General features: G+C 39.9%; 1 protein-coding gene across 2 annotated transcripts in view; it reads left to right on the forward strand.

Moving 5' to 3' along the window:
• Positions 1-21,778, forward strand: part of Cped1 (cadherin like and PC-esterase domain containing 1) — a 267,796-nt gene that overhangs the window by 218,349 nt on the left and 27,669 nt on the right. For both annotated transcript variants that reach the window (XM_031381259.1, XM_031381258.1), the window contains exons 16-17: positions 9,176-9,293; positions 16,087-16,223. In XM_031381259.1, the coding sequence (XP_031237119.1) occupies positions 9,176-9,293; positions 16,087-16,223 (255 nt within the window). The remainder of the gene's footprint in view (positions 1-9,175; positions 9,294-16,086; positions 16,224-21,778) is intronic.

The following is a 21,778-nucleotide window of genomic DNA, read 5'->3' on the forward strand; positions in this document are numbered from 1 at the left end:
GAGCTCACAGAAGTCTGGCCCTCAGGATTGTAGCTGCCTTGACTCTTTCTTAGCCAATGTCCTCCCATGGTTCTTTTTTTCTTTTTTTAGGTTTATTTTTAATTATGTGTCTGTGTGGAAATGTAACATGTGAGTGCAAACCAGATACATAGCACACACAGACGTATCACACACACACACAAATGATTTAAAATTTAAAAGCAAACTTCAGCGTATGGATTTAAAAGCCTCTTTCATACAGGTTAGAACATTCTTCTTCTATGAATGTACTCTGTCTTCTAGAAAACTTTCCAAACTGTACTGGACTCAAGTTTTCATTTCAAAAGTTGATTTTTGATTTATGGGAAGTCACCAGACTCTCTTTATCCAGCTTCCTCTAGTGTTTAAAGAGTGCAGTTATCAATGCCAAGAAGTCAACCCATGGGTTGGGTTTGTTTTGTAACATGGGGTGCTTTGGGAAGCATTGAGAGCAACAGTAGTTGCAGGATCTGATCAAGAGTTCCATGTTGCTTTTAGTTGTCATGTCTCTTAGTCTTCTCTTATCTGTGACTGTACCAATGTTTTTTTGTCTTCTGTAACCTTGACATTTAATGAATGGTGATCAGCTACTTTGTAGAATACATCCGAGTTTGGAATGAGATGGTTTCTACGGATGAGGTAACACAATTGGCATAAGAATCCTAGGATGACTGGGATGATGCTGCATGTTGATAAACCCAGCACTCAGGAAGAGAATCAAGAAGACCAGCAACCAAAAGCCTGGGCCACACAAAGCAGTGCTGTGTCTCTCAAAAGAAAAGCAAGGAACACCGCAAACATCAGTTTTTCTTGTTCCCTCAATGAGGACAGTGTCTGATGGGTTTTCCACCACACATTACATTTTCTCTGTGTGATACTGTACAATGACCTTCAGATGGCTCCTAGCCCAATTCTGATTCACATGCATAAAACCTTACATAGACAACTCTGCCTGTCATAGTTATAATTATGTTCCATATGTATTTAGGGTTTTATATGTATGTAAGTTTGTGCAAGTGCCAAGGTAGTCCAGAATAGGACTTGAATCCCCTGAACTGGAGTCACAAGCAGTTGTGAGCTGCCTGACTTGGGTGCTGGGTACCAAATTCAGGAACTGTGGGAACCATACATAGACCTGTGGAAGAGCAGCATGTATTTTCAACTGCTGATCCATCTCTTCAGACCTCAATACTTAGGTTTTTAAGTATTAGCATAGTTTTGAAGTAAAGATGAATATAAACCTTTGATCTTACAATGTCCTCATAGTTTATTCACTTTTGAAAGAATTAGCATGTTCCCTAGACTAAAATCACTTACTTGCTAGCATCTTTTGAGTTTAACTCAACATAAGTGGATGAACCTTATGTCAATCAGTGAGAAAACTTTGAAAAATGATTTAGTTCTAAACCCCTACTATTAGCATGTCAATAGAAAGTAAAACTTCTGAGTTTAAGATGTGTAATATAACAAAGCAATTCTTTTTCGGTATAATATATTCTACTTGACACATTTCTACCTAGAATAAATAGTGAAAAACAAGCTTAAGCTCTATGCTAAGGAGTTAGTATGTTGATTGGCCATGGTCAGATGCCATATGTTTATGATTATGACAGAGGAACTTATCTAGTGAGAGCACACGACCAGGAAACCTAGTGTCTGAGGTCCGTGCTGTGGGCTCTGTTCCAGAAATGAGTTGTATTCCACATTTCTATCCATCCATCGATGCAATAAACAGGTACTAAACACCTTTGATATGTCAGGCCTTATGATAAACATCGAATAGGTACATTTAATAAAATACTATTTATTACTGGCAAGTATTTGTTACTGCATCTTGAAAATTAAATTTAGTCGATCATTTCATAAGATGTTTGAGAATGAACCACATGCTGCATATTTGCATATTAACCCAAATATGTGGATCACTCAATAACTATAATTTGGATTACGTATTTTAATAAAACCAAACTTCAGCTGTTGACCTCAAAACTGGCATGAGCAGTGTTTGCTTTGGTGTGTATGTGAGTGTGGATGATTATCTACTGTGATGCACATGTGGAAATCAGTGGACAACTTTTGAGAGTTGGTCTGTTGTTGCATTTTTTTTTTTTTAATCTGGGTGAACTAGGGTAGCTGAGCCATGCACACTTGTCTCTGCCTCCATTTTTCCATAAAAGTGCTATGGTTACAAATGCACAATACTATGTGTGGCTTTTTACGTGGGCTCTAGGGATGTAACTCAGGTTCTCAGTTTGGCACAAGTGCATTTACCCACCAAGTATCTCCCTGCCTTCTGATTCGTGGTTATTTTTTTTCTTTTTTCTTTTTTATTTTTCAAGACAGGGTTTCTCTGTGTAGCCCTGGCTGTCCTGGAACTCACTCTGTAGACCAGGATGGCCTCCAACTCAGAAAACCGCTCAGAACTCAGAAACTCCCAAGTGCTGGGATTAAAGGCATGCATCACCACTGCCCATTTGATTCATGTTTTTATATGCAGTAATTATAATTTGTCTTCATATCACTATTTATTAGACATTACATGTAGCAAAAAGTAAATTCCAGTTCCTTAAATATTATGTAGGAGAAAGCTACGAACATCAATTTTTTAAAGGGCAATTCAATCCAAAACTAAATTTCAAGGGTTTATTGTGAACTTCAATGTCACTTAAATCTATTTAGAGGACTGAATGCATTTTTTAAGGCAATAGCATACATGTTTTTATTTTTTTACTATTGTAAGTTTCTAGCTATGTAAATACTAGGTAGAAAATCAACCTCAAAAGAAGAATAGCAACAATGAAAATGAATCAATAAAATATAGACATTTATATATGCCAGGCACTGTTCTAAATCTAAGATTTCTGAGAAATGTTCTGGTTGTTTCCCCCTGACTGTAGATCCTGTGACATATAGTCCAAAAAAGAGAGGTTATGTGTCAAGGTTACTCCAAACTCAATTAACCACAAAGAAAACTCCCTTTCAAGCAAGAGAAGGACCAAAGTCACAGTGGCCCATTGTCCACACTGTTTATTCAGTGTCAGGATTTACAAAGTCTCCTCATTTAAACATGGAGGGAGCTCTGGATTCAGCTCAGCTCGTGCTGATCTGTAGAGAAAGCACTTGAAATACTGTCCTTTGGGGAAAGATTTACCATAATTATTATCCAGATGTACAACATATTTGAGAATATGGTCTAGTTAGAGGAGAGCACAACTTTTACTAGAGCGGTCCTAGAAGCTGGGTTTATTTTAGAGGTCAAGCAAAGGTTTATAAGCCAGGCTTGGGGTGTCAAGGTAATGTGTCTCCCTAAAATGTTTCATGGGCTTTTCTTCTTGTTGCTTTTGGTTTGGTTCTGGTAAATATGCTAATCTATGTTAAATAGTACTGCCTGTGTCTAGGTCAACAGACATCTTTAGAAGATGCTGTTATTTTTTGCTTTCTGGTATCTTCTCTTAAGACTTCTTCAAAGTATTGGTTAGCTGTGGAGATATACTAATAGTCAATGGGTACTAGTATATGCTTCAGTCCCATATGTACTCTGTGTTCATGCTTGCATCATAGCTATCTTTAAGGACAGCGTGGAAGGATTGATTTTGCTCAGTCAATATGGTCTATGACAAACTCAATAGAACAGGATGGCTGGCAACTGGATTGAGGTCCTTCACTCTTTGGGAGGCATCCCAGGATCCCTCTGCTTCTGAAAGCAGTATGGAAGAAATCAGCACTGCACTGGGGCTTAAGGCAAATCTAATCGCACTCATAAATGTTTAAAGTCCTTTAAGTTTAAAGTCCCACATGTCTTAAGACCACTGGTTGTGTGCGTGCACTCAAAGAGCTATGTTGGTATATGTGTATGTTCCCCCGATAAATACATATGGAACATATACAAATGATCCGAAGCTAATGTAACTGCATGTTTTATTAGTCAACTCTGTTGGTGCCACTCAGACAGAATGTGCCCTACTAAAGACTACAATCTGGCCTGCCTGCTCATTGGACAATTTACTAGTGTAAAAGTTCAAGCTGAAGTACTTATAACAGCAAGTATTTTCAGTATGACTAATTAGTGTCTCCTGGGCAGGACTGGTTATTATTTAATATATGGAAAACATCCGTTATGTTTATCCTCACCATTACTGGTAAGCACACATTCCCCCACAGTTGTCTTTAGAAACATCTCTGTGGCCTACAGGCTATTTCCAGTCATTGCTCTTTAAGCTTTAATCTACAAAGAACAGGTTTGCTCTTTGGAATGGGAAATAACCTTTCCTTGATGTTGTTGTGTTGTTGTTATTGTTTTGACTTTTTCCAAACAGATCCAGATTCTTCAAAGTGCAAGAGAGTGCAAGGCAGCACGGGCCGTTCCAGCTCTGCACTGCTTTGTTCACGAATCAAAAGGGGCTGAGCGCTTACAGACATCCAAACATATAAATTCAGCTTTCCTTCCCATTTGCCTTTATATCTATCCTTCTGGATTCCAGCTGGAACCAAAACCAAAAGTGCTAAGCGACCACAATAAAGAGTGCTTTCTTTGGGGTTTCTAGATCCCTGGAAGTGGCGAGTATTAGTCATCCACAAGCCCCACGTCCCCAGATTTTCCAGTCTAAAAATTCTATAAAGCCCAGAGACATGTGTGTGTTTCTCAATCAAGACTATATGCTCTTTCAGAGTGGCCTTCAGCATTCAGGACCACAATGGCCCCATCTCAGCTGATTTGAGGGCTAAGTTGAAAATAAAATTTCATATTAGCTTAGAGATGTGGAATGCATGAGAAATATGGAGAAGTATTCCAAATATTGATGTCAGATTAATATATTTAATGGAAAGTAAATGAATTCATCTGCTTGCAATTTGTTTCAGTTTCCCTTCCTCCTGAGGACTTTGCAGACTAACTTACAATATTTTCATAATACAATGTAGGGCCACATTCTCATTGACACTTGCTTAGGGAAGAAACACAGTGGTCTCTCATCCTGTGGTGGCTCTTTACTGTATGTATTCAAATGTTCTATCAGAGGTACAGGTTTTATGGGGGTAACCATATCTACAATGAGTTCATGAATGCAATGCCAATGTCATGTTCAACAGACAGAGAAGTTTACAGTACTCTTCCCTACCTTCTGACTCTGAATTCTTTTCTGAATTTTTTCTGAATTCTTTACTGTGATGTTCCCTAAGCCTTAGGAGGGGATTTGACATAGATGTACCATTTAGAGCTAACTATATTCACTTGTCACTTATTGTCATCCTTTTGACCAGTTATGAGTTTCTGCAACTTGACAGCATATGGATTTAGCAAGACAGCAGCAGTGGGCCCCCCTTAGGCCCTCCTCCCAAGCCATGGGCTTTGGAATAAGATAGTATTACTATGAATTTTACTCTCTGGAGCAGGCCTCACACACAAGCCCAAAGTGGTTGGTTACCCTTATAATCTTCATGCCAGTACTGCACCAGTGGGCACATCTTATCTGACAGCTTGGAATTGTAGCAGGCTGGGTTCTCTGTAAGACATGCTTATTTTTATTTCTCATTTGTCTTTGTTCTGGTGGCCTATTAACTAGAATTGGAACCTGTCCTTAAATGAATTTCTCTCTTTTCATTGATTCCATACATTGGCATTATTTTTAGTTGGGATCCATGTTTAAAATGATTATCACATGCCCATGATCATGCTAAACGATCACATGATAAATTAATGTACACCAAACTCAGCCCATGTATAGCTGAATCTTGATCAACCAAATTCCAGCTAGGGCTGGGACTGTGGCTAGGGCAAAGCAAAGCAGCAAAACTACTGGATTGTTCCCTGAAAGCCTCAACTCAGGTGACAGACATAATGTCTTGCTCCGTCTTAAGGGACTAAGATATCAAGACTCTGAAGTGAGGTAGCTGCGTTTCAAAGTGAGGCAGGCCTAAATTGAAATTCTACCTCACGTAGGTAGAATGATCACATTTATCATTATTGTGATCATTGTGCTTCAGTTTCATACCAGAGAACATGAAGTTTTTGTTGGGATTTTTTTTTTCATGAGGAAGGTATCTTAGAACTCCAACTAGCAACTGAATATTCGTCCCCGTATTCACAGAACAGAAGAGTTACTCAATACATATTCGGTTAAGTATGCTTTGTTCATATGTCTTCTCACATTTGTTAATATGGAACTTTTATAACAATAAGACCTCACAAATCCTAAATGCATAAATAGCCATATTCATTTGAGTATTGCACCAAGTCACACTTATTAATAGTGTAGTTTTTCTTAATAAGCATCTTAAATTTGAGTGACATTCAACTCAGGACATACGAACTTATTTTTTCAATATGTGCTTAAGAAAACTATCTTCTTGCCAAAAGACAAAGGTTTCAAAATAAAAATTGTACACTGATTTTCACCAAAGAATTTACCAAATCTCAAAACCTAAGTAATTCATTTTTTAAAATACTCATTGTAGAATATCATGTCTTACAGGACCCATGAAAATTTCTTAGATGATTATGGTGTTTTTTCATGAAAAGTAAAAATTACTTTGTTTATGTCAGGGGCTATCATCTTCCTAGTAATTTAAGCTATATTCATCAACAATATTCTAAGCATTTCATTTAGTACCATTTAACTTTTGTTGCATACTACAATTTAGAGATCATCTTTTAGGACATGTCATAAACAAAAGAAATGCAAGTCCTTAAAAAAACCTTCTTAGAAGACCCTAGGATGAAATACCATCGGTTAAATGTTGTGTCCTTCCCCCTCACTATTGGAAGAAAATGTGACTGTGGCTCTGAGCTCACAGGCACACACCATGCCTTCTGGGCCCCTCAGGGCACATCTCTGCCTTAACAGTATTCACTAGCACATCTGCTGTGTTCCCAGTGACATGCAATAAAGATAGAAGCAATAAACCTAGAAGTCAGGCTTTCTGTCCTCATAGGAAAAGACTGATAAAGAAAGCAACCATAGGACAATAAGAAAAGAGTAAGGCCACACACTCCCAACATTAGAGCATAAGAGCCAGCTCTCCAAAAGAGACATAGATGGAAGACAGGTGTGGAGTATGAGTAGGAGTTAAGTAAGCAATGATGCAGACAGCTGTGTGTGTGTGTGAAGGCACAGAGAGAATAGGGAAAGATACCCTGGACAAACCAGTTATCTGGGCCAAGTTGAGTACATGTCATGCAGTTTAGAGAATGGATTCAAGCAGAAAAGGAGCTAATTAGGATTTGCATCTGGGAAAGATATTTAGCAACAATGCAGGAAATGGATGGAGGAGCCAGCAATAGGTCTAGCAAGAGAGATCCATGAAGAGGTCAAAGCAATTCCTATGGTAAATGAATATGCTGCCCAGGACCACATGGAGTCAAGAGAGAAAAGAGGGACACAGCATGAGCAAAGGTATGGGGATTCCTTGGATGTTAGGGAAAATGAAGAGAGACTGACCACAACTCTGACCAAAACCAGGACTCGTGTGAGCTCCTGGGAAGCTGAGAGGATACAAGACAGATTATAAGTTGGAAACTTGTAAGGTCAAACGTGGCTGTTTTGTGTATATATCACCAACCTGACTAATAAGAACTTAAGGAAGTGCTCTTACACATCAAAGCATCCAGCAGCAGAAGCTGCAGATCAAGGAAATCTGAACTTTATCATCAGAGGGAAAGCTCCAGACTTTGCCTCGCATCACATTAATTGTTCCAACGACCACAAGCTTGTCCCGAAAAGCAGGAAGCCAAAAAAGACAAAGCAAAGACCAAACTCTGGGAGCCACCGAGATGACTCGGTGGTAAGGCGGTTGATCTCAGGACTGAGGACCTGAGTTCAATGCTGGGGATGCACAAGATTGAAGGGAAAAAACAATTCCCTCGAGTTGTCACTCCACCTCCCTCCCCACCAAGCTGTCCTCTGGCCTCCACACATGCCCTATGGCACGCACATCCATATGCGGCCCCAAATAAATAAATTCACATTCAAAATCATTAGAAACTTTTTTATGAGGAAGAAGAAATTTTGCCCCAGAAAGCACGGGCTTTTCCGCAATTCAGCTCACAAGAAAGGTCACTCCTTTTTGCAAGATAGATAAGGTGGTATTAACATTCTCTTCCAGAGAGAAACGTGTGAAAAGGTGAAATTCAAATAAAATTTAACCCAACTGTGGTATGTGCCAGTTATATTTGTTCTATAGTTTTTGTTGTGAAATCGGCAGCCAAGCACCCATGGTGTCTTCTACAACCTTCTTGCTCTAAGGTGCCTCATGATTGAAAGAAGGCAGCACACTCTTTAGTCTTGTATTTGCATACCAAGTGGAAGGAGATACAGACAGACAAGAGAAATGTTTCACTGGAACATAAATCTTTTCAAGAAATCCATTCCTGAAATTCACGTACAGTTCTTGGAAAACAGCTATCCCTTGAGCACCTTTATCTACAAAACATGCTTGGAAATAGATTTGTTTTAAACATGGTGCACAGAGCTACATACAAGTGCAAAACAAGGTGAAGGGAAGGAGGAAGGAAAAAAGAGTGGCAACTGTGCAGGCACCGAAGGCAGTCGGGTTGCCATGGAACCTGAGCTCACATGATGCAATTTATTCCTCTCCCCTCTCTCTACCATTCACTATTTTGTAATGAGATAGATAGTGTGACTTGATATCCTAGCCAGATTATGAGAAGGCTAGATCTAAAATTCTCAGGTTCTGTGAGTTCATTTCAATGTTACTCATTCCAATCTTACTCCATAAAATATGCATACCATATATCCAACGATGGATGGGGATGAACACCCTTTTCTAACGCCCAGTGACTTTGTACTTTCATCCTTAAAACTCTCTCTCTCTCTCTCTCTCTCTCTCTCTCATTCTCTCTCCCTTTCTCTTTCTCTCTTTGTCCCTTTTACACTGTATGTATGTAGAGGTACACATGTGTGTGTGCAGATATGTACATGTGTGTGTGCAGATGTGCATTTGTGAGATGCCAAAAAACAATCTCAGGAGCCAATCACGCTTTTGAGGCAAGGTTTCTCACTAGTCTGGAACTTATCAAGTAGGCTAGGCTGGCTGGCCAGTGAGTTCCAGCCCTCTGCTTTGCATACTACTGTTTAGGTTTCTTATCATGTGATCTGCTCATGATGAAGACGGCGATTTTTTTTTTTTTATTTTCATGCAGGATTGTGATTTATTGATTCACCCAGAAGAAACCTGTGGATTGCAGCCTATTTCTGCAGACTACATTGCAGCCATTTCACAGCCTGAAATAGAGGGTTGTCCATCTGGGGACACTAAAGGTGATTGCATGGGTATCCTTTCTCTAAAATAAATCCCTTGGTCTATGAGCACATATTTAATCGTCCCTTGTTTTAAACAAGGACCTTACTTTTTCATTCACGTAAAAATATCAAGACATATTACAAATGTAAATGCCTTGTTTTGATATGGGAAACATTTGATTAAGCAAACCCTTTGCTTCATAGCTAACTCGTTGTCATTTAGAAATGGCAGACCAGAGGTCAGTTCTGCCAAGAGCCTTCCTTTAGCCACTAACTCATTTCCTAACTCTGTACTGCAATTCACCTAGTATATAATTCATTGTTTAGTGTCATTCTTCCCAAGATGTTGGTTTCATGAGGGCAGGATGTTGACTTTTTTACTTTTGTTTTTATTACATTTGTGTGTGTGCCCATGCCCATGCATGTGTATGCCAAGGCGAGCACAAGAGGGTCAGATGACAGCCTGCACAAGTCAATTCTCTCTTTCCATCATGTGGGTCTCTGGGAGCAAGTTCAGGTCATCAGGCCCAGAAATAAGCACCCTCACCCACTCTGACATTTGCTAGTTTCCTTTTTCAACTCACTACATACATACATACATACATACATACATACATACATACATAATTCACACATGGCAGGTAGAAAATAAATACCATTTTCATTGTAGGGAAAGTATTGAAAATAACCACGAGTATCTCTCATATTTTGATCGTTCCTACAAATAGGGACATGAGGATTTCATATTGCAGCATAAGTCTCACATGAGTCATGAACAGACCCACAATGTGACACCACTCTCTAAGTTTTCATCCTCTCAGGCTTCCTGAAGCAGGCAGAGTGCAGTCAAGCAGAGTTGGTGCCGAGAATGTATTCAAAGTAATAAAGGCTCAGAGCATGTGTTCTTCAATGGTCCTGAGTACTGCTCCATCCTGACCCTACTACTTCCCTCCTCGGAAAGGTCTGAGAAGGCACACACAGCTGCACTAGCCTTGCCGTGAACTTCACACGGCTGCTGCAACGGGAAATGTGTTTCCCAAATGGGCAGGGCAAATTGCAATTTGGCACGCAGCTAGCAAATGTGGGCATGTCCCATTCTTGAACATATGTTCTAAATAATAATCTCAGTCAGGGAGGTACTCGCCTGTTAAGGAGGGTCAGGTGCCGTGATCTGTGTCTCCCTCCAAAGGAGACACAGACTCAGCCTTCAAAGGGGATACCTATGTGTCCAGTTCAGCATTGTTTTAATCAGATGACAATTTATGACAATCATAAAACAACTTAATCCTATTCTTTGTACCACAGCCGAGGCAAAGCTCTTCCACTCTTAAGTTCATGACACTGTTTATACTCAGGAGACAGCAGTTTGTTCCTGCCTGTGAAATACGCCATCATATCAGCAGAGCTCTGGATCATCCCTTTCCTTTGTGTGGACGTGATTTGGTGCATCAGTAGACCCCTTTAGAGAAGGTCCCACACTGACCACCATGCTTCTATCGTGGAATTTCAAGACTTCCACCTCCCATCTCTTCCCTACCTCTCAACCTTCTTGTCTCTCTCTGTGTGGATAACTCTGCTTTGGGATGTGTGGCTCTTCTCCCACCACCTCCACACATCCGTCCTGTTATTTCCTATTGTCTGATGCCATACCTTTCTCTAGCTGGCCTCATTCCACCACGTTCCCAGTGTAGCTGCTCTGTGTTCCCAGAGCAATCCAGGCATGGAATCCTCATAGTGCTACTTCCTTCTCTTTCAAGTGTATACTTGCTTGGATCTGTCTGAGACCAGTGGTCTCCCAGAACAGTGTGATAAACTCCAGGAAGAGAAAAGAAGAGAACAGGGTAGTCCTGGGGATGAAGCCAATAAAGATGAAAATATATGTGCAACCGCTTTGTATCTAATCATTTTTACTTCCATGTTTTATGATGGACACAATATATAAACATAGGAGTATCTGCATGTCTTACAGTGTGCATGTAATAAGACGTCAAGGGTGTGTGAGCTGTATGTTTTTACTGATGACTTCCCTTGATTAGATTTCTCAAGAACATAAATTGTTTACATTAATCTTCCAGTGCCTAGTAGACCATTTTTAAAAAAGTTCACCAAATTAAACAAAGATTTAAACCTTTTCCCCTTCCACAGGAATCTATGACACAATCAGGAGGCTACACACCCACCCACACACATGCATACATGCACACACACACACACACACACACACACACACACACACACACACGAACACTTGCATGCACACACACAGAGAGTACCAAAAGCCCAGACTCAAAGACACTGAAAAGGTTCAGAAATATTGTTCTAGAATGTACTGTGTGTTCCCAGAGATGATCCCATCCTTCATAGCAGGACTTTCTACATCTTAAGGGAGAACCTGTCCTGGTAGATGATGCTGGAAGGAAATCTTCTGAGCAGTTGTGTGTTTATTCAAACATCTTCTGGACCAAAAAGCTATTTTAATGGTGTGCTACAATTTGACAGTACTGGGTCCACTCTTTTTACCTGTAATATACTTGTGCCAAACTGTCTTTTATAAAAAATTAAACTAGCTTATATAGTTTTGAATCACTGTATTTCTTTTCTATTCCTCAATTGCTTAATAAAGTGAAAGTAATCCTTCTAATTTGGAGAGAGGAACTAAACATGCAATTATAATTAAATAATAACTTTTAAAAACCCTCCTCAAATCACAGTATATTTAAAAAAGAAAAAGGTATCTCTATAACTTACTTTTAGTGAGAAAATGTAAAAAAAAAAACACTCATACTTCTAATATTTATTTTATGTTTTATTCACTAAAATTAAACCTTTATTTTATGAGATTATGTAACAATAATTAATGTACATACATGATTTTATTTCCACCGTGGTACTAAATGACCAAACTTTTTTTTCTCTGTGATACCAGCCAATATGATCAACTCAAGTGGAATTTACCATAGAGCTCAAATCATAAAGAAAATTCCTTTGTCTAAAGGACAGTTGTGCTCCTCAAAGTGTCATTCCTTAAAATGCCTGTCATAGTTTATTTCAGAAGTTGCATCTTTGATTCACTCCGTGTTTAAATATATAATGCAGGGCTTGTGGTTTGTGACCCTCCTTTTTTGACAATTTTAGTTAAGAGCTGGTGTCAGTTAAAATGTCAAGATTCCTAGTCCTACAGATGTTATACAGATGGCTACTTCAACTCACAGTGAATAAAAGGCATTGCTAACTGATTCAAAAACAGAGAAAGTTGTGGCTGCATAAATATATAGTAGTGTGTGACATAGGGGCCAACTTTGCAGATACCAAATCAAGTCTTCCTTTTATGTATGTAAAACTTAATGCCCCCAAACTAACTGTATCCATATTTGAGTGTTTCTTACAGCCGACCACTTTTTCTTCATAATAGAAGTAGCCACAAAGGGTCTCAGTTTGTGGAAAGTTAGCCATCAGCAAGGTTAGGGAATAAGAATGTTCTGGACTCAGGATGCAATTAGATATACAAAGATTAGATTGAGGGGGGGTGGAAGAGAGGGAAATGAGATAAGATAAAGTGAGATAAGATGAGATACTTGCCCAGCATGCCATCATCCAATCAGGGAAAAGTATCAACCGCAGTCTTACCAACACTGAGTAAATTCAACTTGAAAAAAGTTTTTTATTATTTTTTTGTGTTTTGCCTATATTGTAGCACACCATGTACAGACCTGCTGTCTGCAAAAACCATGAACTGGAGTTACAGATGGTTGTAAGCCACCACGTGGGTGCTGGGGACTGAACCCAGGTTCTCTTTGAGAACAGCCAGTGCTCTTAACCACTGAGCTATCTCTCCAGCCCCTAAATTGAGCTTTTTAAAAATAAAGAAATAAATCATTAAGACAAGCAGATAATGTGGCTCCCCCTAAGAGACATATTGGGTCATATACCATTTTTCAACTGAAGATTTTGTATTAATTGGGCATAGCATGATATCTGAATCAACCAAATGGAGAGTCTTAATTATGGTCCAGCTCTGGTATTACGCTCACTTTATTTTTATTTACTTCTTGATGCCTCTGTTTACTTCGTCTGTAAAACAAGAGTGTGATGAGGACCAGCTCTGAGTTCCCTTCTAACTCTTTCCCAGGTGAATGTGCATAAAACCCTTTATGTCCCCTTCATTCTCTGTCTTTGAACAATATTACATATCTCTGACTATCCTGACTATCTATCTATCTATCTATCTATCTATCTATCTATCTACCTACCTACCTATCTATCTATCTCCTATCTATCTATCTATCTATCTATCTATCTATCTATCTCTGCACACTGCACACTGAAGGAAACACCTTCTTGTGGCAGACCTGCATTTTCCCAGTGTGTGCACTCCATGTGAAGACCAGCCATATCTGTCTCACCCCTACCAGACTCATCCCTGCAGTATTCACAAAATATCATACTCTCAATGATTCTGACTCTCATCTCACAAGAAAGTCCTGTTTACATCTAATGAAATTTCCAGAATTTTTCTGTTTTCACTTTATTAGAACCACCATGGCATACTTGTGGTCAGGACACAGGGCTAAAATCTATTTATGGGCAGCTCAGTGCCAGACACCATGGCAGGTGCTGTACATACTTTCCTTATAAAGTAGTAAATTTAATCATGAAAATATTAAGTCATTTGTCCAATTGAAACAGTGAGCTGCAACCTTGGCATCAATATGGAACCATCTGAAAGCATTTTTCGAAAATATAGATGGCTAAGTCTCATACTTAATGTTGCCCCAGGGTACACCCTAGGCACAAGATTTTTAAAAAGCTTCCTGGGTAAGATTTGCAATCAACACTGAGTTCTATAAGCTAGCTGGAGGAGGCGGAGCTTGAAGATATGTGTGACTCCATAGGCTGAGTTATTTTCCCATCACATATATTTCTACACAATTTTGTATCACCTATCAAGATATCGTTGTAATCTCTAATGTGTAAATGATAAACCTCAAATTTGAATATCACTCCTTTTTCTCATAGATTTATCATTATAACTAAAAGTGTAGGCCCCGAATTACTCAGCTGAAATCCTCCTTGCACTGCCTCTTCGGTGGAAATCAGTATCCACCTTCCTGAATTCCAGATGGAGAGAGGGCAAGGTAGTTCTGAGGTTTAAACAAGTTAATATGTTAAACGTCTTAAATATGGCTGGCATGTGTAAGTACTAGCTATTTTTGTATTCCTGTAACATTTTCACGTCATAGTACCTAACACTAACACTTCCCCATGATAGATCCTTGATGTCAGATGCTACAATACACTGAAAGGGTAGTCTGCACAAGGAGGAATGTAATGATAGTGACTATTCCTGAAACACAAAATACTCCTGGGTAAGTATCAGATAAGGCCATTTTTTGATATTCCTCTTGCATTTAAAAACCAGAGAAAAGAAAAAACTTATGACAAGGAGACATCTGGGCCAGCATTCTTTGAAATTGTAGCGCTTTGTTCCTGCTTGGCATTAACACCCTACCTGTTAACGTCACTCTGATGTTCCTCTCGTTTCTTACAGTTTGCAATTTCCTCATTTCCTTTTTTTTTCCCTTCCAGCTACTTTCTCTTAATCTGCTGACACTTTTTTCCCTTTTGGTGGCAGATCTGTAAAGGCCATGCACTATATTTTTCTTTATGCTTTATTATGGACAACCATATCAACGTACACCAGCACTTGCATACACGATTCTGACACCACACCCCTGAGGTTGTGGATGGAATAGGTACTCTATTCATGTCTGGAAGGTGGACAATCTTCCCACTGCGTTTTGTATCACACTAAAGACTTTGCCAACAGCACCACAAAGCAGACTCAGACTCAGAAAAAGTAGAGAGTTTTATTTAAAAATGTTCCTTGAGGGTAGAGAGATAGATGGCTCAGGAGGGTACACGCCTAAAACAGGAATTCCTGGAATCCATAAAAAAAGCTTGACCTGGCCCTACTAGGCTGTAGTCCTGGAATTCCTATGGAAAGAAGAGAGGTAGATACAGGAGGCTCTCCCAGAAGTTTCCAAGCCAGAGAGCCTGGAATAAACAATGCAGCAGAAGAAATGACAGATGAGAACCTGCTGCCTCAATGTGCTGTGAGAAAAGAATTGGCTCCCAGAAGTTGTTAGTGACCTCTACCTGCAGTGTAGCCTCCACAAATGAATAAATAGAGTTTTTTTTTTCTTTATGAATCCAAAATCAGCAAAATTCTGTCATCCTGTCACTAAACAGATGAGAACACTACTTACTTCAACCAAGCTACGAGGAAACCAAGAGGATACAGCTATATACAAAATGAAAATAGCCACACCCAAAGTGCCGTCCATCATAGGAAAGACTAAGAACCAATCTTGAAAACTATAAATTATCACAATACTGTTGTATGTGTTTAACTTTCTTGAGCACAGTCAAGATGTCTGTTATCATACTGGTAACTTCACCGTGGGTCAGGATGATCAATGCTCGAGGTCCACTGATACCTTGGGGACTTCTGCTCCATGTTAGTCCTATTGAAGTTCAAAAGTAAGTTAACGGTTGGGTAGCAGACAATCACCTGTTTCCTTGTGAGGTTTCATGGGACTCGCCCCTGACTCCAGCATGAATGGTGACATTTTCAACAACAGGACCTCATGTTGCCCCTCTGCTTGATTGGCAGGAGGCCCTGCCTTTTCCCACTGTACATATTAGGTAAGAATGGTCTTCTCGAATTCATTTCTGTAGCTGGATGACATTGACTTCTATACTTGCAACGTGTGCTTTCACAAGCCAAACAAAGTCTTGCTATGTATTCTAGGCCAGTGGATTGTGCCTTGCCTTACTTGTTCAGACAACAGGACCTGTGACTGGAGAGAAATAACCTGGCAGCCACACAACTGCCACCATGACATCCTAACCAAGCCAGAACTTCAGCAGTGCCTGCAAGGAAGGAAGGTAGGTTCTGCACCCAGCCAGGGAAGCCTGGCCTTCGTGCCATCTGCAGCACTGAAGCCAGACAATTGCACATGCTAAACCAGCCTCTGCCTTCTTGCAGTGAGAGGAAAACTAACTCGATGTCACTTGGCGTTCTAGATCACCTGTAGACATGATCACAGGTGATCTTTAATAATCCTTGCTCGCGATGGTCACGTTTCTCCAAATCAGTCTATCTGGCAGACGGAGGATATTAAAGCCATGTGCTGTGCTGACCCAATTCCGTGCTGGGTTTGTAGCATGAGTTGTTAGGAACTTGTCATGTCAACTGACAGTGGGCAGCTAGGAGCATCCAGCCTCACTGCTTGGTAGCTCTAGCATACACCACTGTGGAAACAGAAATCTATAGTTCAGTGCAAGAAGCCAAATGCCCCTGCACACCAGACTCACTTCTAGAACTTACCAAGTGCACAGTGTTGTGTTTCCACTCTAACCTTGCTGACCTTCTCTTGAATGCCTGGGCAGGTCTCATGTGGACCTCAGTAGATTGACTTTCCCTCTCTTGGGGCTCCTAAGCTGATATCTTGGCCATACAGTTTCTTCTTGCTAGGCATGCTCTGACTAGGTAGAGCCCAGCAGAACCTTCCGACATGGGAAACTGGCACATAGGCTGAGATGCTTGGCTGACATCAAGTGAATAATCTTAACCAGATTTTCAAGGCATTTTTCATCAGATGGACTTATCCTCATGCACCATGTGTAAGCTCTCACATATGAGCAGGCCCGTTTCAAAAGCTAATTTTAAAAACAGCACAGTATGGAATGCATGCCAAATTTTCTGTTAGTAATTAGCTTAAGAAGAATGTGAACAGGGGCGGGCTAGGGCAGGAAGATAAATGTGCTGCTCTTCGTTTCAACAGAAGTAGAGTAATGCTCAAGATTGAGAACATGACCAATAATTAAGAAGCAGTATTAGTTAATCTGTAAAAGGGAGAGCAAGAAAACACTGATGTAGAAGCCTGTTGTCAGCAATTTTAACTGAGCTGTTTTTCTGTGTAAGGAACAGTTCTATTGACTCTCAAATCTTAAAACCCACTAGGCTCTAAACTTCATTAGGGTAAGGGATGTGTTTGATTCATTACAATAGCCTGATTGATGTACAAAGTTTATGATACACAGTAATTATTTCATGAATATTAGTAGGGGTAGGGTTGAAGCTCAGTGGTAAAGTATGAACTTAAAATATCCAAAGACTCTGGTTTTAATGCCATGCATCATCAATTAATCAATTAATTGTAGTGGGTTGGCTTGATGCGGCTTGTATTTGAAAGCTAATAATGGCTCATCAAGGCCAGGTTGCCTCAGAGATAGAGTTCTAAGTAGAACCAAGTGATGCTATGTGACCTTGTCCCCAAGTTATTTCTGAGTGATAAAGATGCTGACAGCTAATAGCTGGGCAGAAGAGACATAAGTGGAGTTTAGGATGTCCAGGCTGGAGGTCAGTGGAAAATGACCAGAGGGAGAAAAGAAGTGGATGGAGAAGAAGCCACCATGGGTTAGGTGGGTCAGGAAAACTTCACCCTGAAGACTGACCAATTGGAGTTAAGAGCAGCCCAGATGAAACATAGTAAGTAATAACTCAAGGTTGTCGATAGGAAAGTAGATTCTAATCGCACGGGGGGTAGATATCTGCCAAGCTTTTATGCTGCTTAAGACTTATTGTAATTAATAAAAGTTGTGTATCTTTTATCTGAGAACTGAGTGATCAAGGCAGGGTATAGAAACCCTGGATTGGATTTAAAAATTTCTACAACAATCAACCAATATTTGTGGAATAAGTAAATAAATGAAAAATGTAATTATTCTTAATCAAAACTTTATGAGGTAGATATTATGTGTGTTGTCTACTTAAGAAAATTAAATGTTCTCAGAAAATTAAATGTTCACTGGTAAGATTCGTGAGCTGCTATGACTGCACCAACTCTGGGCCATGAATTGACTGTATGTTAAAATTGAATCGGTATATCTGTGGCAATAACCCTTGTAACACCAGCCAGATAGCTCTCTACCCAAAATTCCATTCTAACCTCAGAATCTAGAGTACTGGGCATGATGCCAAGAAGATGCCATGGTCTATTGACCTGGAAAGCAGTTGATGCAAATACATCGCTAAATTATGTGACTTTGTTTCTCAGGCTCCTTTCTCAATCTGTAAAAACGATAAGTAAATATGCTCTAGCCCTCAACAGTGGATGAATCACCTCTTTAGAAAGCTAAAGATGCCATTGTCTGATACCATAGACTGGGTGGCTCAAACAGACAAATTTCTGGGCTGGGGAGTGTGAGGTCATTTCCAGTTTCTGCTGGTTGCCTTCTTGTGTCCACATATGAGAGAAAGGGTGTGGAGGTCACATCCTGTTTTCATTCAGAGAACACCACCATAGGGTCTCTAGTTTGTCACCTAGTCTAAACTTGTCACCTCCCTAGAGTTCCATCTGTTATGACCACAGTGGGTTTTACTCTGTTGATATATGAATTCTTATTAGTCACAGTCTGTAACATTGTCTCAACTGGCTACAAAGCTGGTCATTAGCAACTCTACAAGGCATGGTGAAAAGGGAACATCTTCTTTTGTGTTATTGAGAAATGTATGTTATTATAAAACCAGAAAGCCAAAGCTTATGTGCAGGTGACTTGAGCAGAGGCCTGCTGGCTGGCAGAAGAGCACAGAGCTCTTACCATCATGTGCCTCTTAGTCTCAGGGCAGGCTGATCAACACACTCAGCTCAGACATGCTCTCACATGGGCATTGTCCCTGCAGACTCTCATGCATTCACCAGGATGCTCACTTAGTTTATATACAATAGTTGTATACATTAGGAAAGCATTCTCCATTTTTTGAGCAGCGAAGTGACATCACTAGAATCAGAAAAAAAGTCACCCCATAGCAGTCTGGGGACTGTAACAGAAGGACATCAGAAGTCACCTCATAGTGGTCTGGGGACTGTAACAGAAGAACATGAGTCAGGAAGACTAAGGCTGTTCAATGAAATTCCAATGCTGAGAGGTAATGCAAGCATAGATTATATATCAAACACTCCTATCAGTATAAAAAGGCATGCAGACATACAAACCTGCTGATATACATGGAAAACGTCTAGGCGTACCAAACAGATAAGAGTGAAGACACAACAAGGTAAATAGGAAGATATGGGACATCAGTCTCTGGCCTTTACACATATACACATGCACACTCTGCCTTTGTTCTACACAAAACACAATCCACACTTATACTACATACATACAAAACAGGAAAAAAGTAATATACATTCTATTTTTTAAAAACATATGTAACTCTGACTTTTTACCTCTCTAACATGTCGAATAGTCAAGAAGACTTTAGCAAAGCTGCTCAGAAACTTACTTCACATATGGTAAGGACAGCAAGACCTGAAGTAGGCAGATCCTCAGACTGGCAGTCGGGAAACCGGAGCTATGCCCTGATTGCACCTAAGCTCTATTCATCGAGTTTGCCCATTATTTCTGCTCCCTGTCTGCAAAACCCTGCACTGCCTGTTTTGCCTGAGGTGCTACTGCAGGGCAGAGTCCCACAGCTCCTTTCCCAAGTCCTGACTGTGTGACGTCACAGTTTTCATTCATCCATCTCCTGTTTGCTGGGCTAAGACTGCTGCGGCAGAGTACAAGCTCCCTCAAGATGCTGGATTTCAAGTGTAAACTCTAATAAGAGAAGTGTTCAATGTGTGATAATCGCATAGGCAGAAAGAAGCCCAGAGGCAGGCACCAGATAAATCTGTGCTGGGACTGTCTGACAAACTCACCATAAAGTAGGCAGGCAGCTAGAGAGAAAAGTGTTTGTAACTAGCAGCCGGATAGCTGTCATGTTAGTTTGAAATAGCTCTATTGAGATAGGAAGATATTTAGGTATAGTCTTTTTTTCTCAAGAGCATCTACTATGAGCATTCTATCTTTCAAATGAGGAGGCCTCTTGCTTCCCTCCTGCTGAGAGAAATGGCAAAAGCAGATAAAGGGGCAGGACTGTGCAGGGGATAAACAAAGGTGGGCTTTAGGTCTCATACTCACAGGCACGTCAGTTCTCTACAATATGGATTACACGAAAGTGAGACCATATCATATCAAAGCATGCCCCTTTTTTCCTAGCCTTACCAACCTGAAGACTGTTAATCTATAGGAGAACCTCAATTTTAATTATTACCTTGAAGGAGTTTGAACATATTGTACTACAAGAAAAGCAGACTTGTGAGTCCTAATTCTAGCAAGCCTCAGCTTTTGGGGACATGTTATGTTGAGTTTTCTCTATCCAAACAATCAGAAGTGATGGCCACTGAGAATTAATCAGATAGTTAGGCCTTCAAGAAGCAGTCCGCTTCCTTTAGATTTGTCCAAGTTGCTTTGTTACATCCCTTGCTGCTATTACGGGTTCTCTACTGTTCACACGGGTGAATGCCAGCACTGGCCCTGGAAATGCAAGCCCTCAGAACAAACACAACCCAGTTAAGATTCTTAAAAGCAGCTCAAGTTTTCAGAAACTTTGACCAAGAGACTCACCTGATGGTGAATGAACGGAGCTGGATTTACCACACCTCGGGTGGTTTCTTTCCTTTCAGCAATGCTAAGTTGGACATCTCAATGGGAAAGCCGCAAGCATCAGAGCAGCTGAGAAATTCGTTTCTGAGGCAAACTTGTGTGTGTAGGAGTAGGGGTGGATAAGTGTGGGACTCCTATTAAACTTAACTCTAATTTTACCCGAGTACTTATTTCATCTGTGTTTACGTATGTATTTGTTTTTGTGATATATAGCAATAACTATGTTGGATCAAAGTAAGATCAATTGAAAAACTAGGGCTGTTACTCATAACTGTATTTCTACAAATTAATTCTCATCTCTTAGTAAACACTGAGTGGAACTTTGATAAGCATGGGTCAGCAGGATTCTGTGCTCACCATGTGAAGTAGTCTAGAAGTATGGAAGATTTATAAATGAAAAAAAATCAAATTAATTAAACAGCCTACTTTTGTTTGTCAGCTGGAAAATAGCTCAGGATTCAAATCAATAAAAAAAAAAAGTCCAATTAAGAGAGGTAAATAGATGTCACGGCTGAGTAGGACTGTTGGTGCCTTCCCTCCTTTAGAACAATATAGCACAACTGTTTGTCCAATACCAAATAGTCACCTTGAAAAACACAGATAGTCAAGTAACATTAAATGTACTAGGCAGGTTGCATTTTTTTATATTTAGTAATATGCACAATATTTTAAAAAAATACTTAAACTTGCCTGATAAACATAAACATTTGATTAAATTTTTCAAAAGGCCCTTAGTTCACTGTCTCTCCTCATCTCCTCATACTTTATCCTGCTTTCCCATTCCTCTCCAATTCAATCCTCCTATTCAAGTTTCTCCTTTACCTCTTTATAGCATTTTATTGTATTTCCCATCCTTGGAGAGTCCTCTCCTCCTCCTCCCTGATCCCTTCCTAGAAACCTATCCTCTGTGGGTATATGAATCCATTTCATTTTTCTAAACAGATGAGTAA

The sequence above is a fragment of the Mastomys coucha genome, unplaced genomic scaffold (genome assembly GCF_008632895.1).
Source record: "Mastomys coucha isolate ucsf_1 unplaced genomic scaffold, UCSF_Mcou_1 pScaffold20, whole genome shotgun sequence".
In the NCBI taxonomy this organism is placed as follows: Eukaryota; Metazoa; Chordata; class Mammalia; order Rodentia; family Muridae; genus Mastomys; species Mastomys coucha.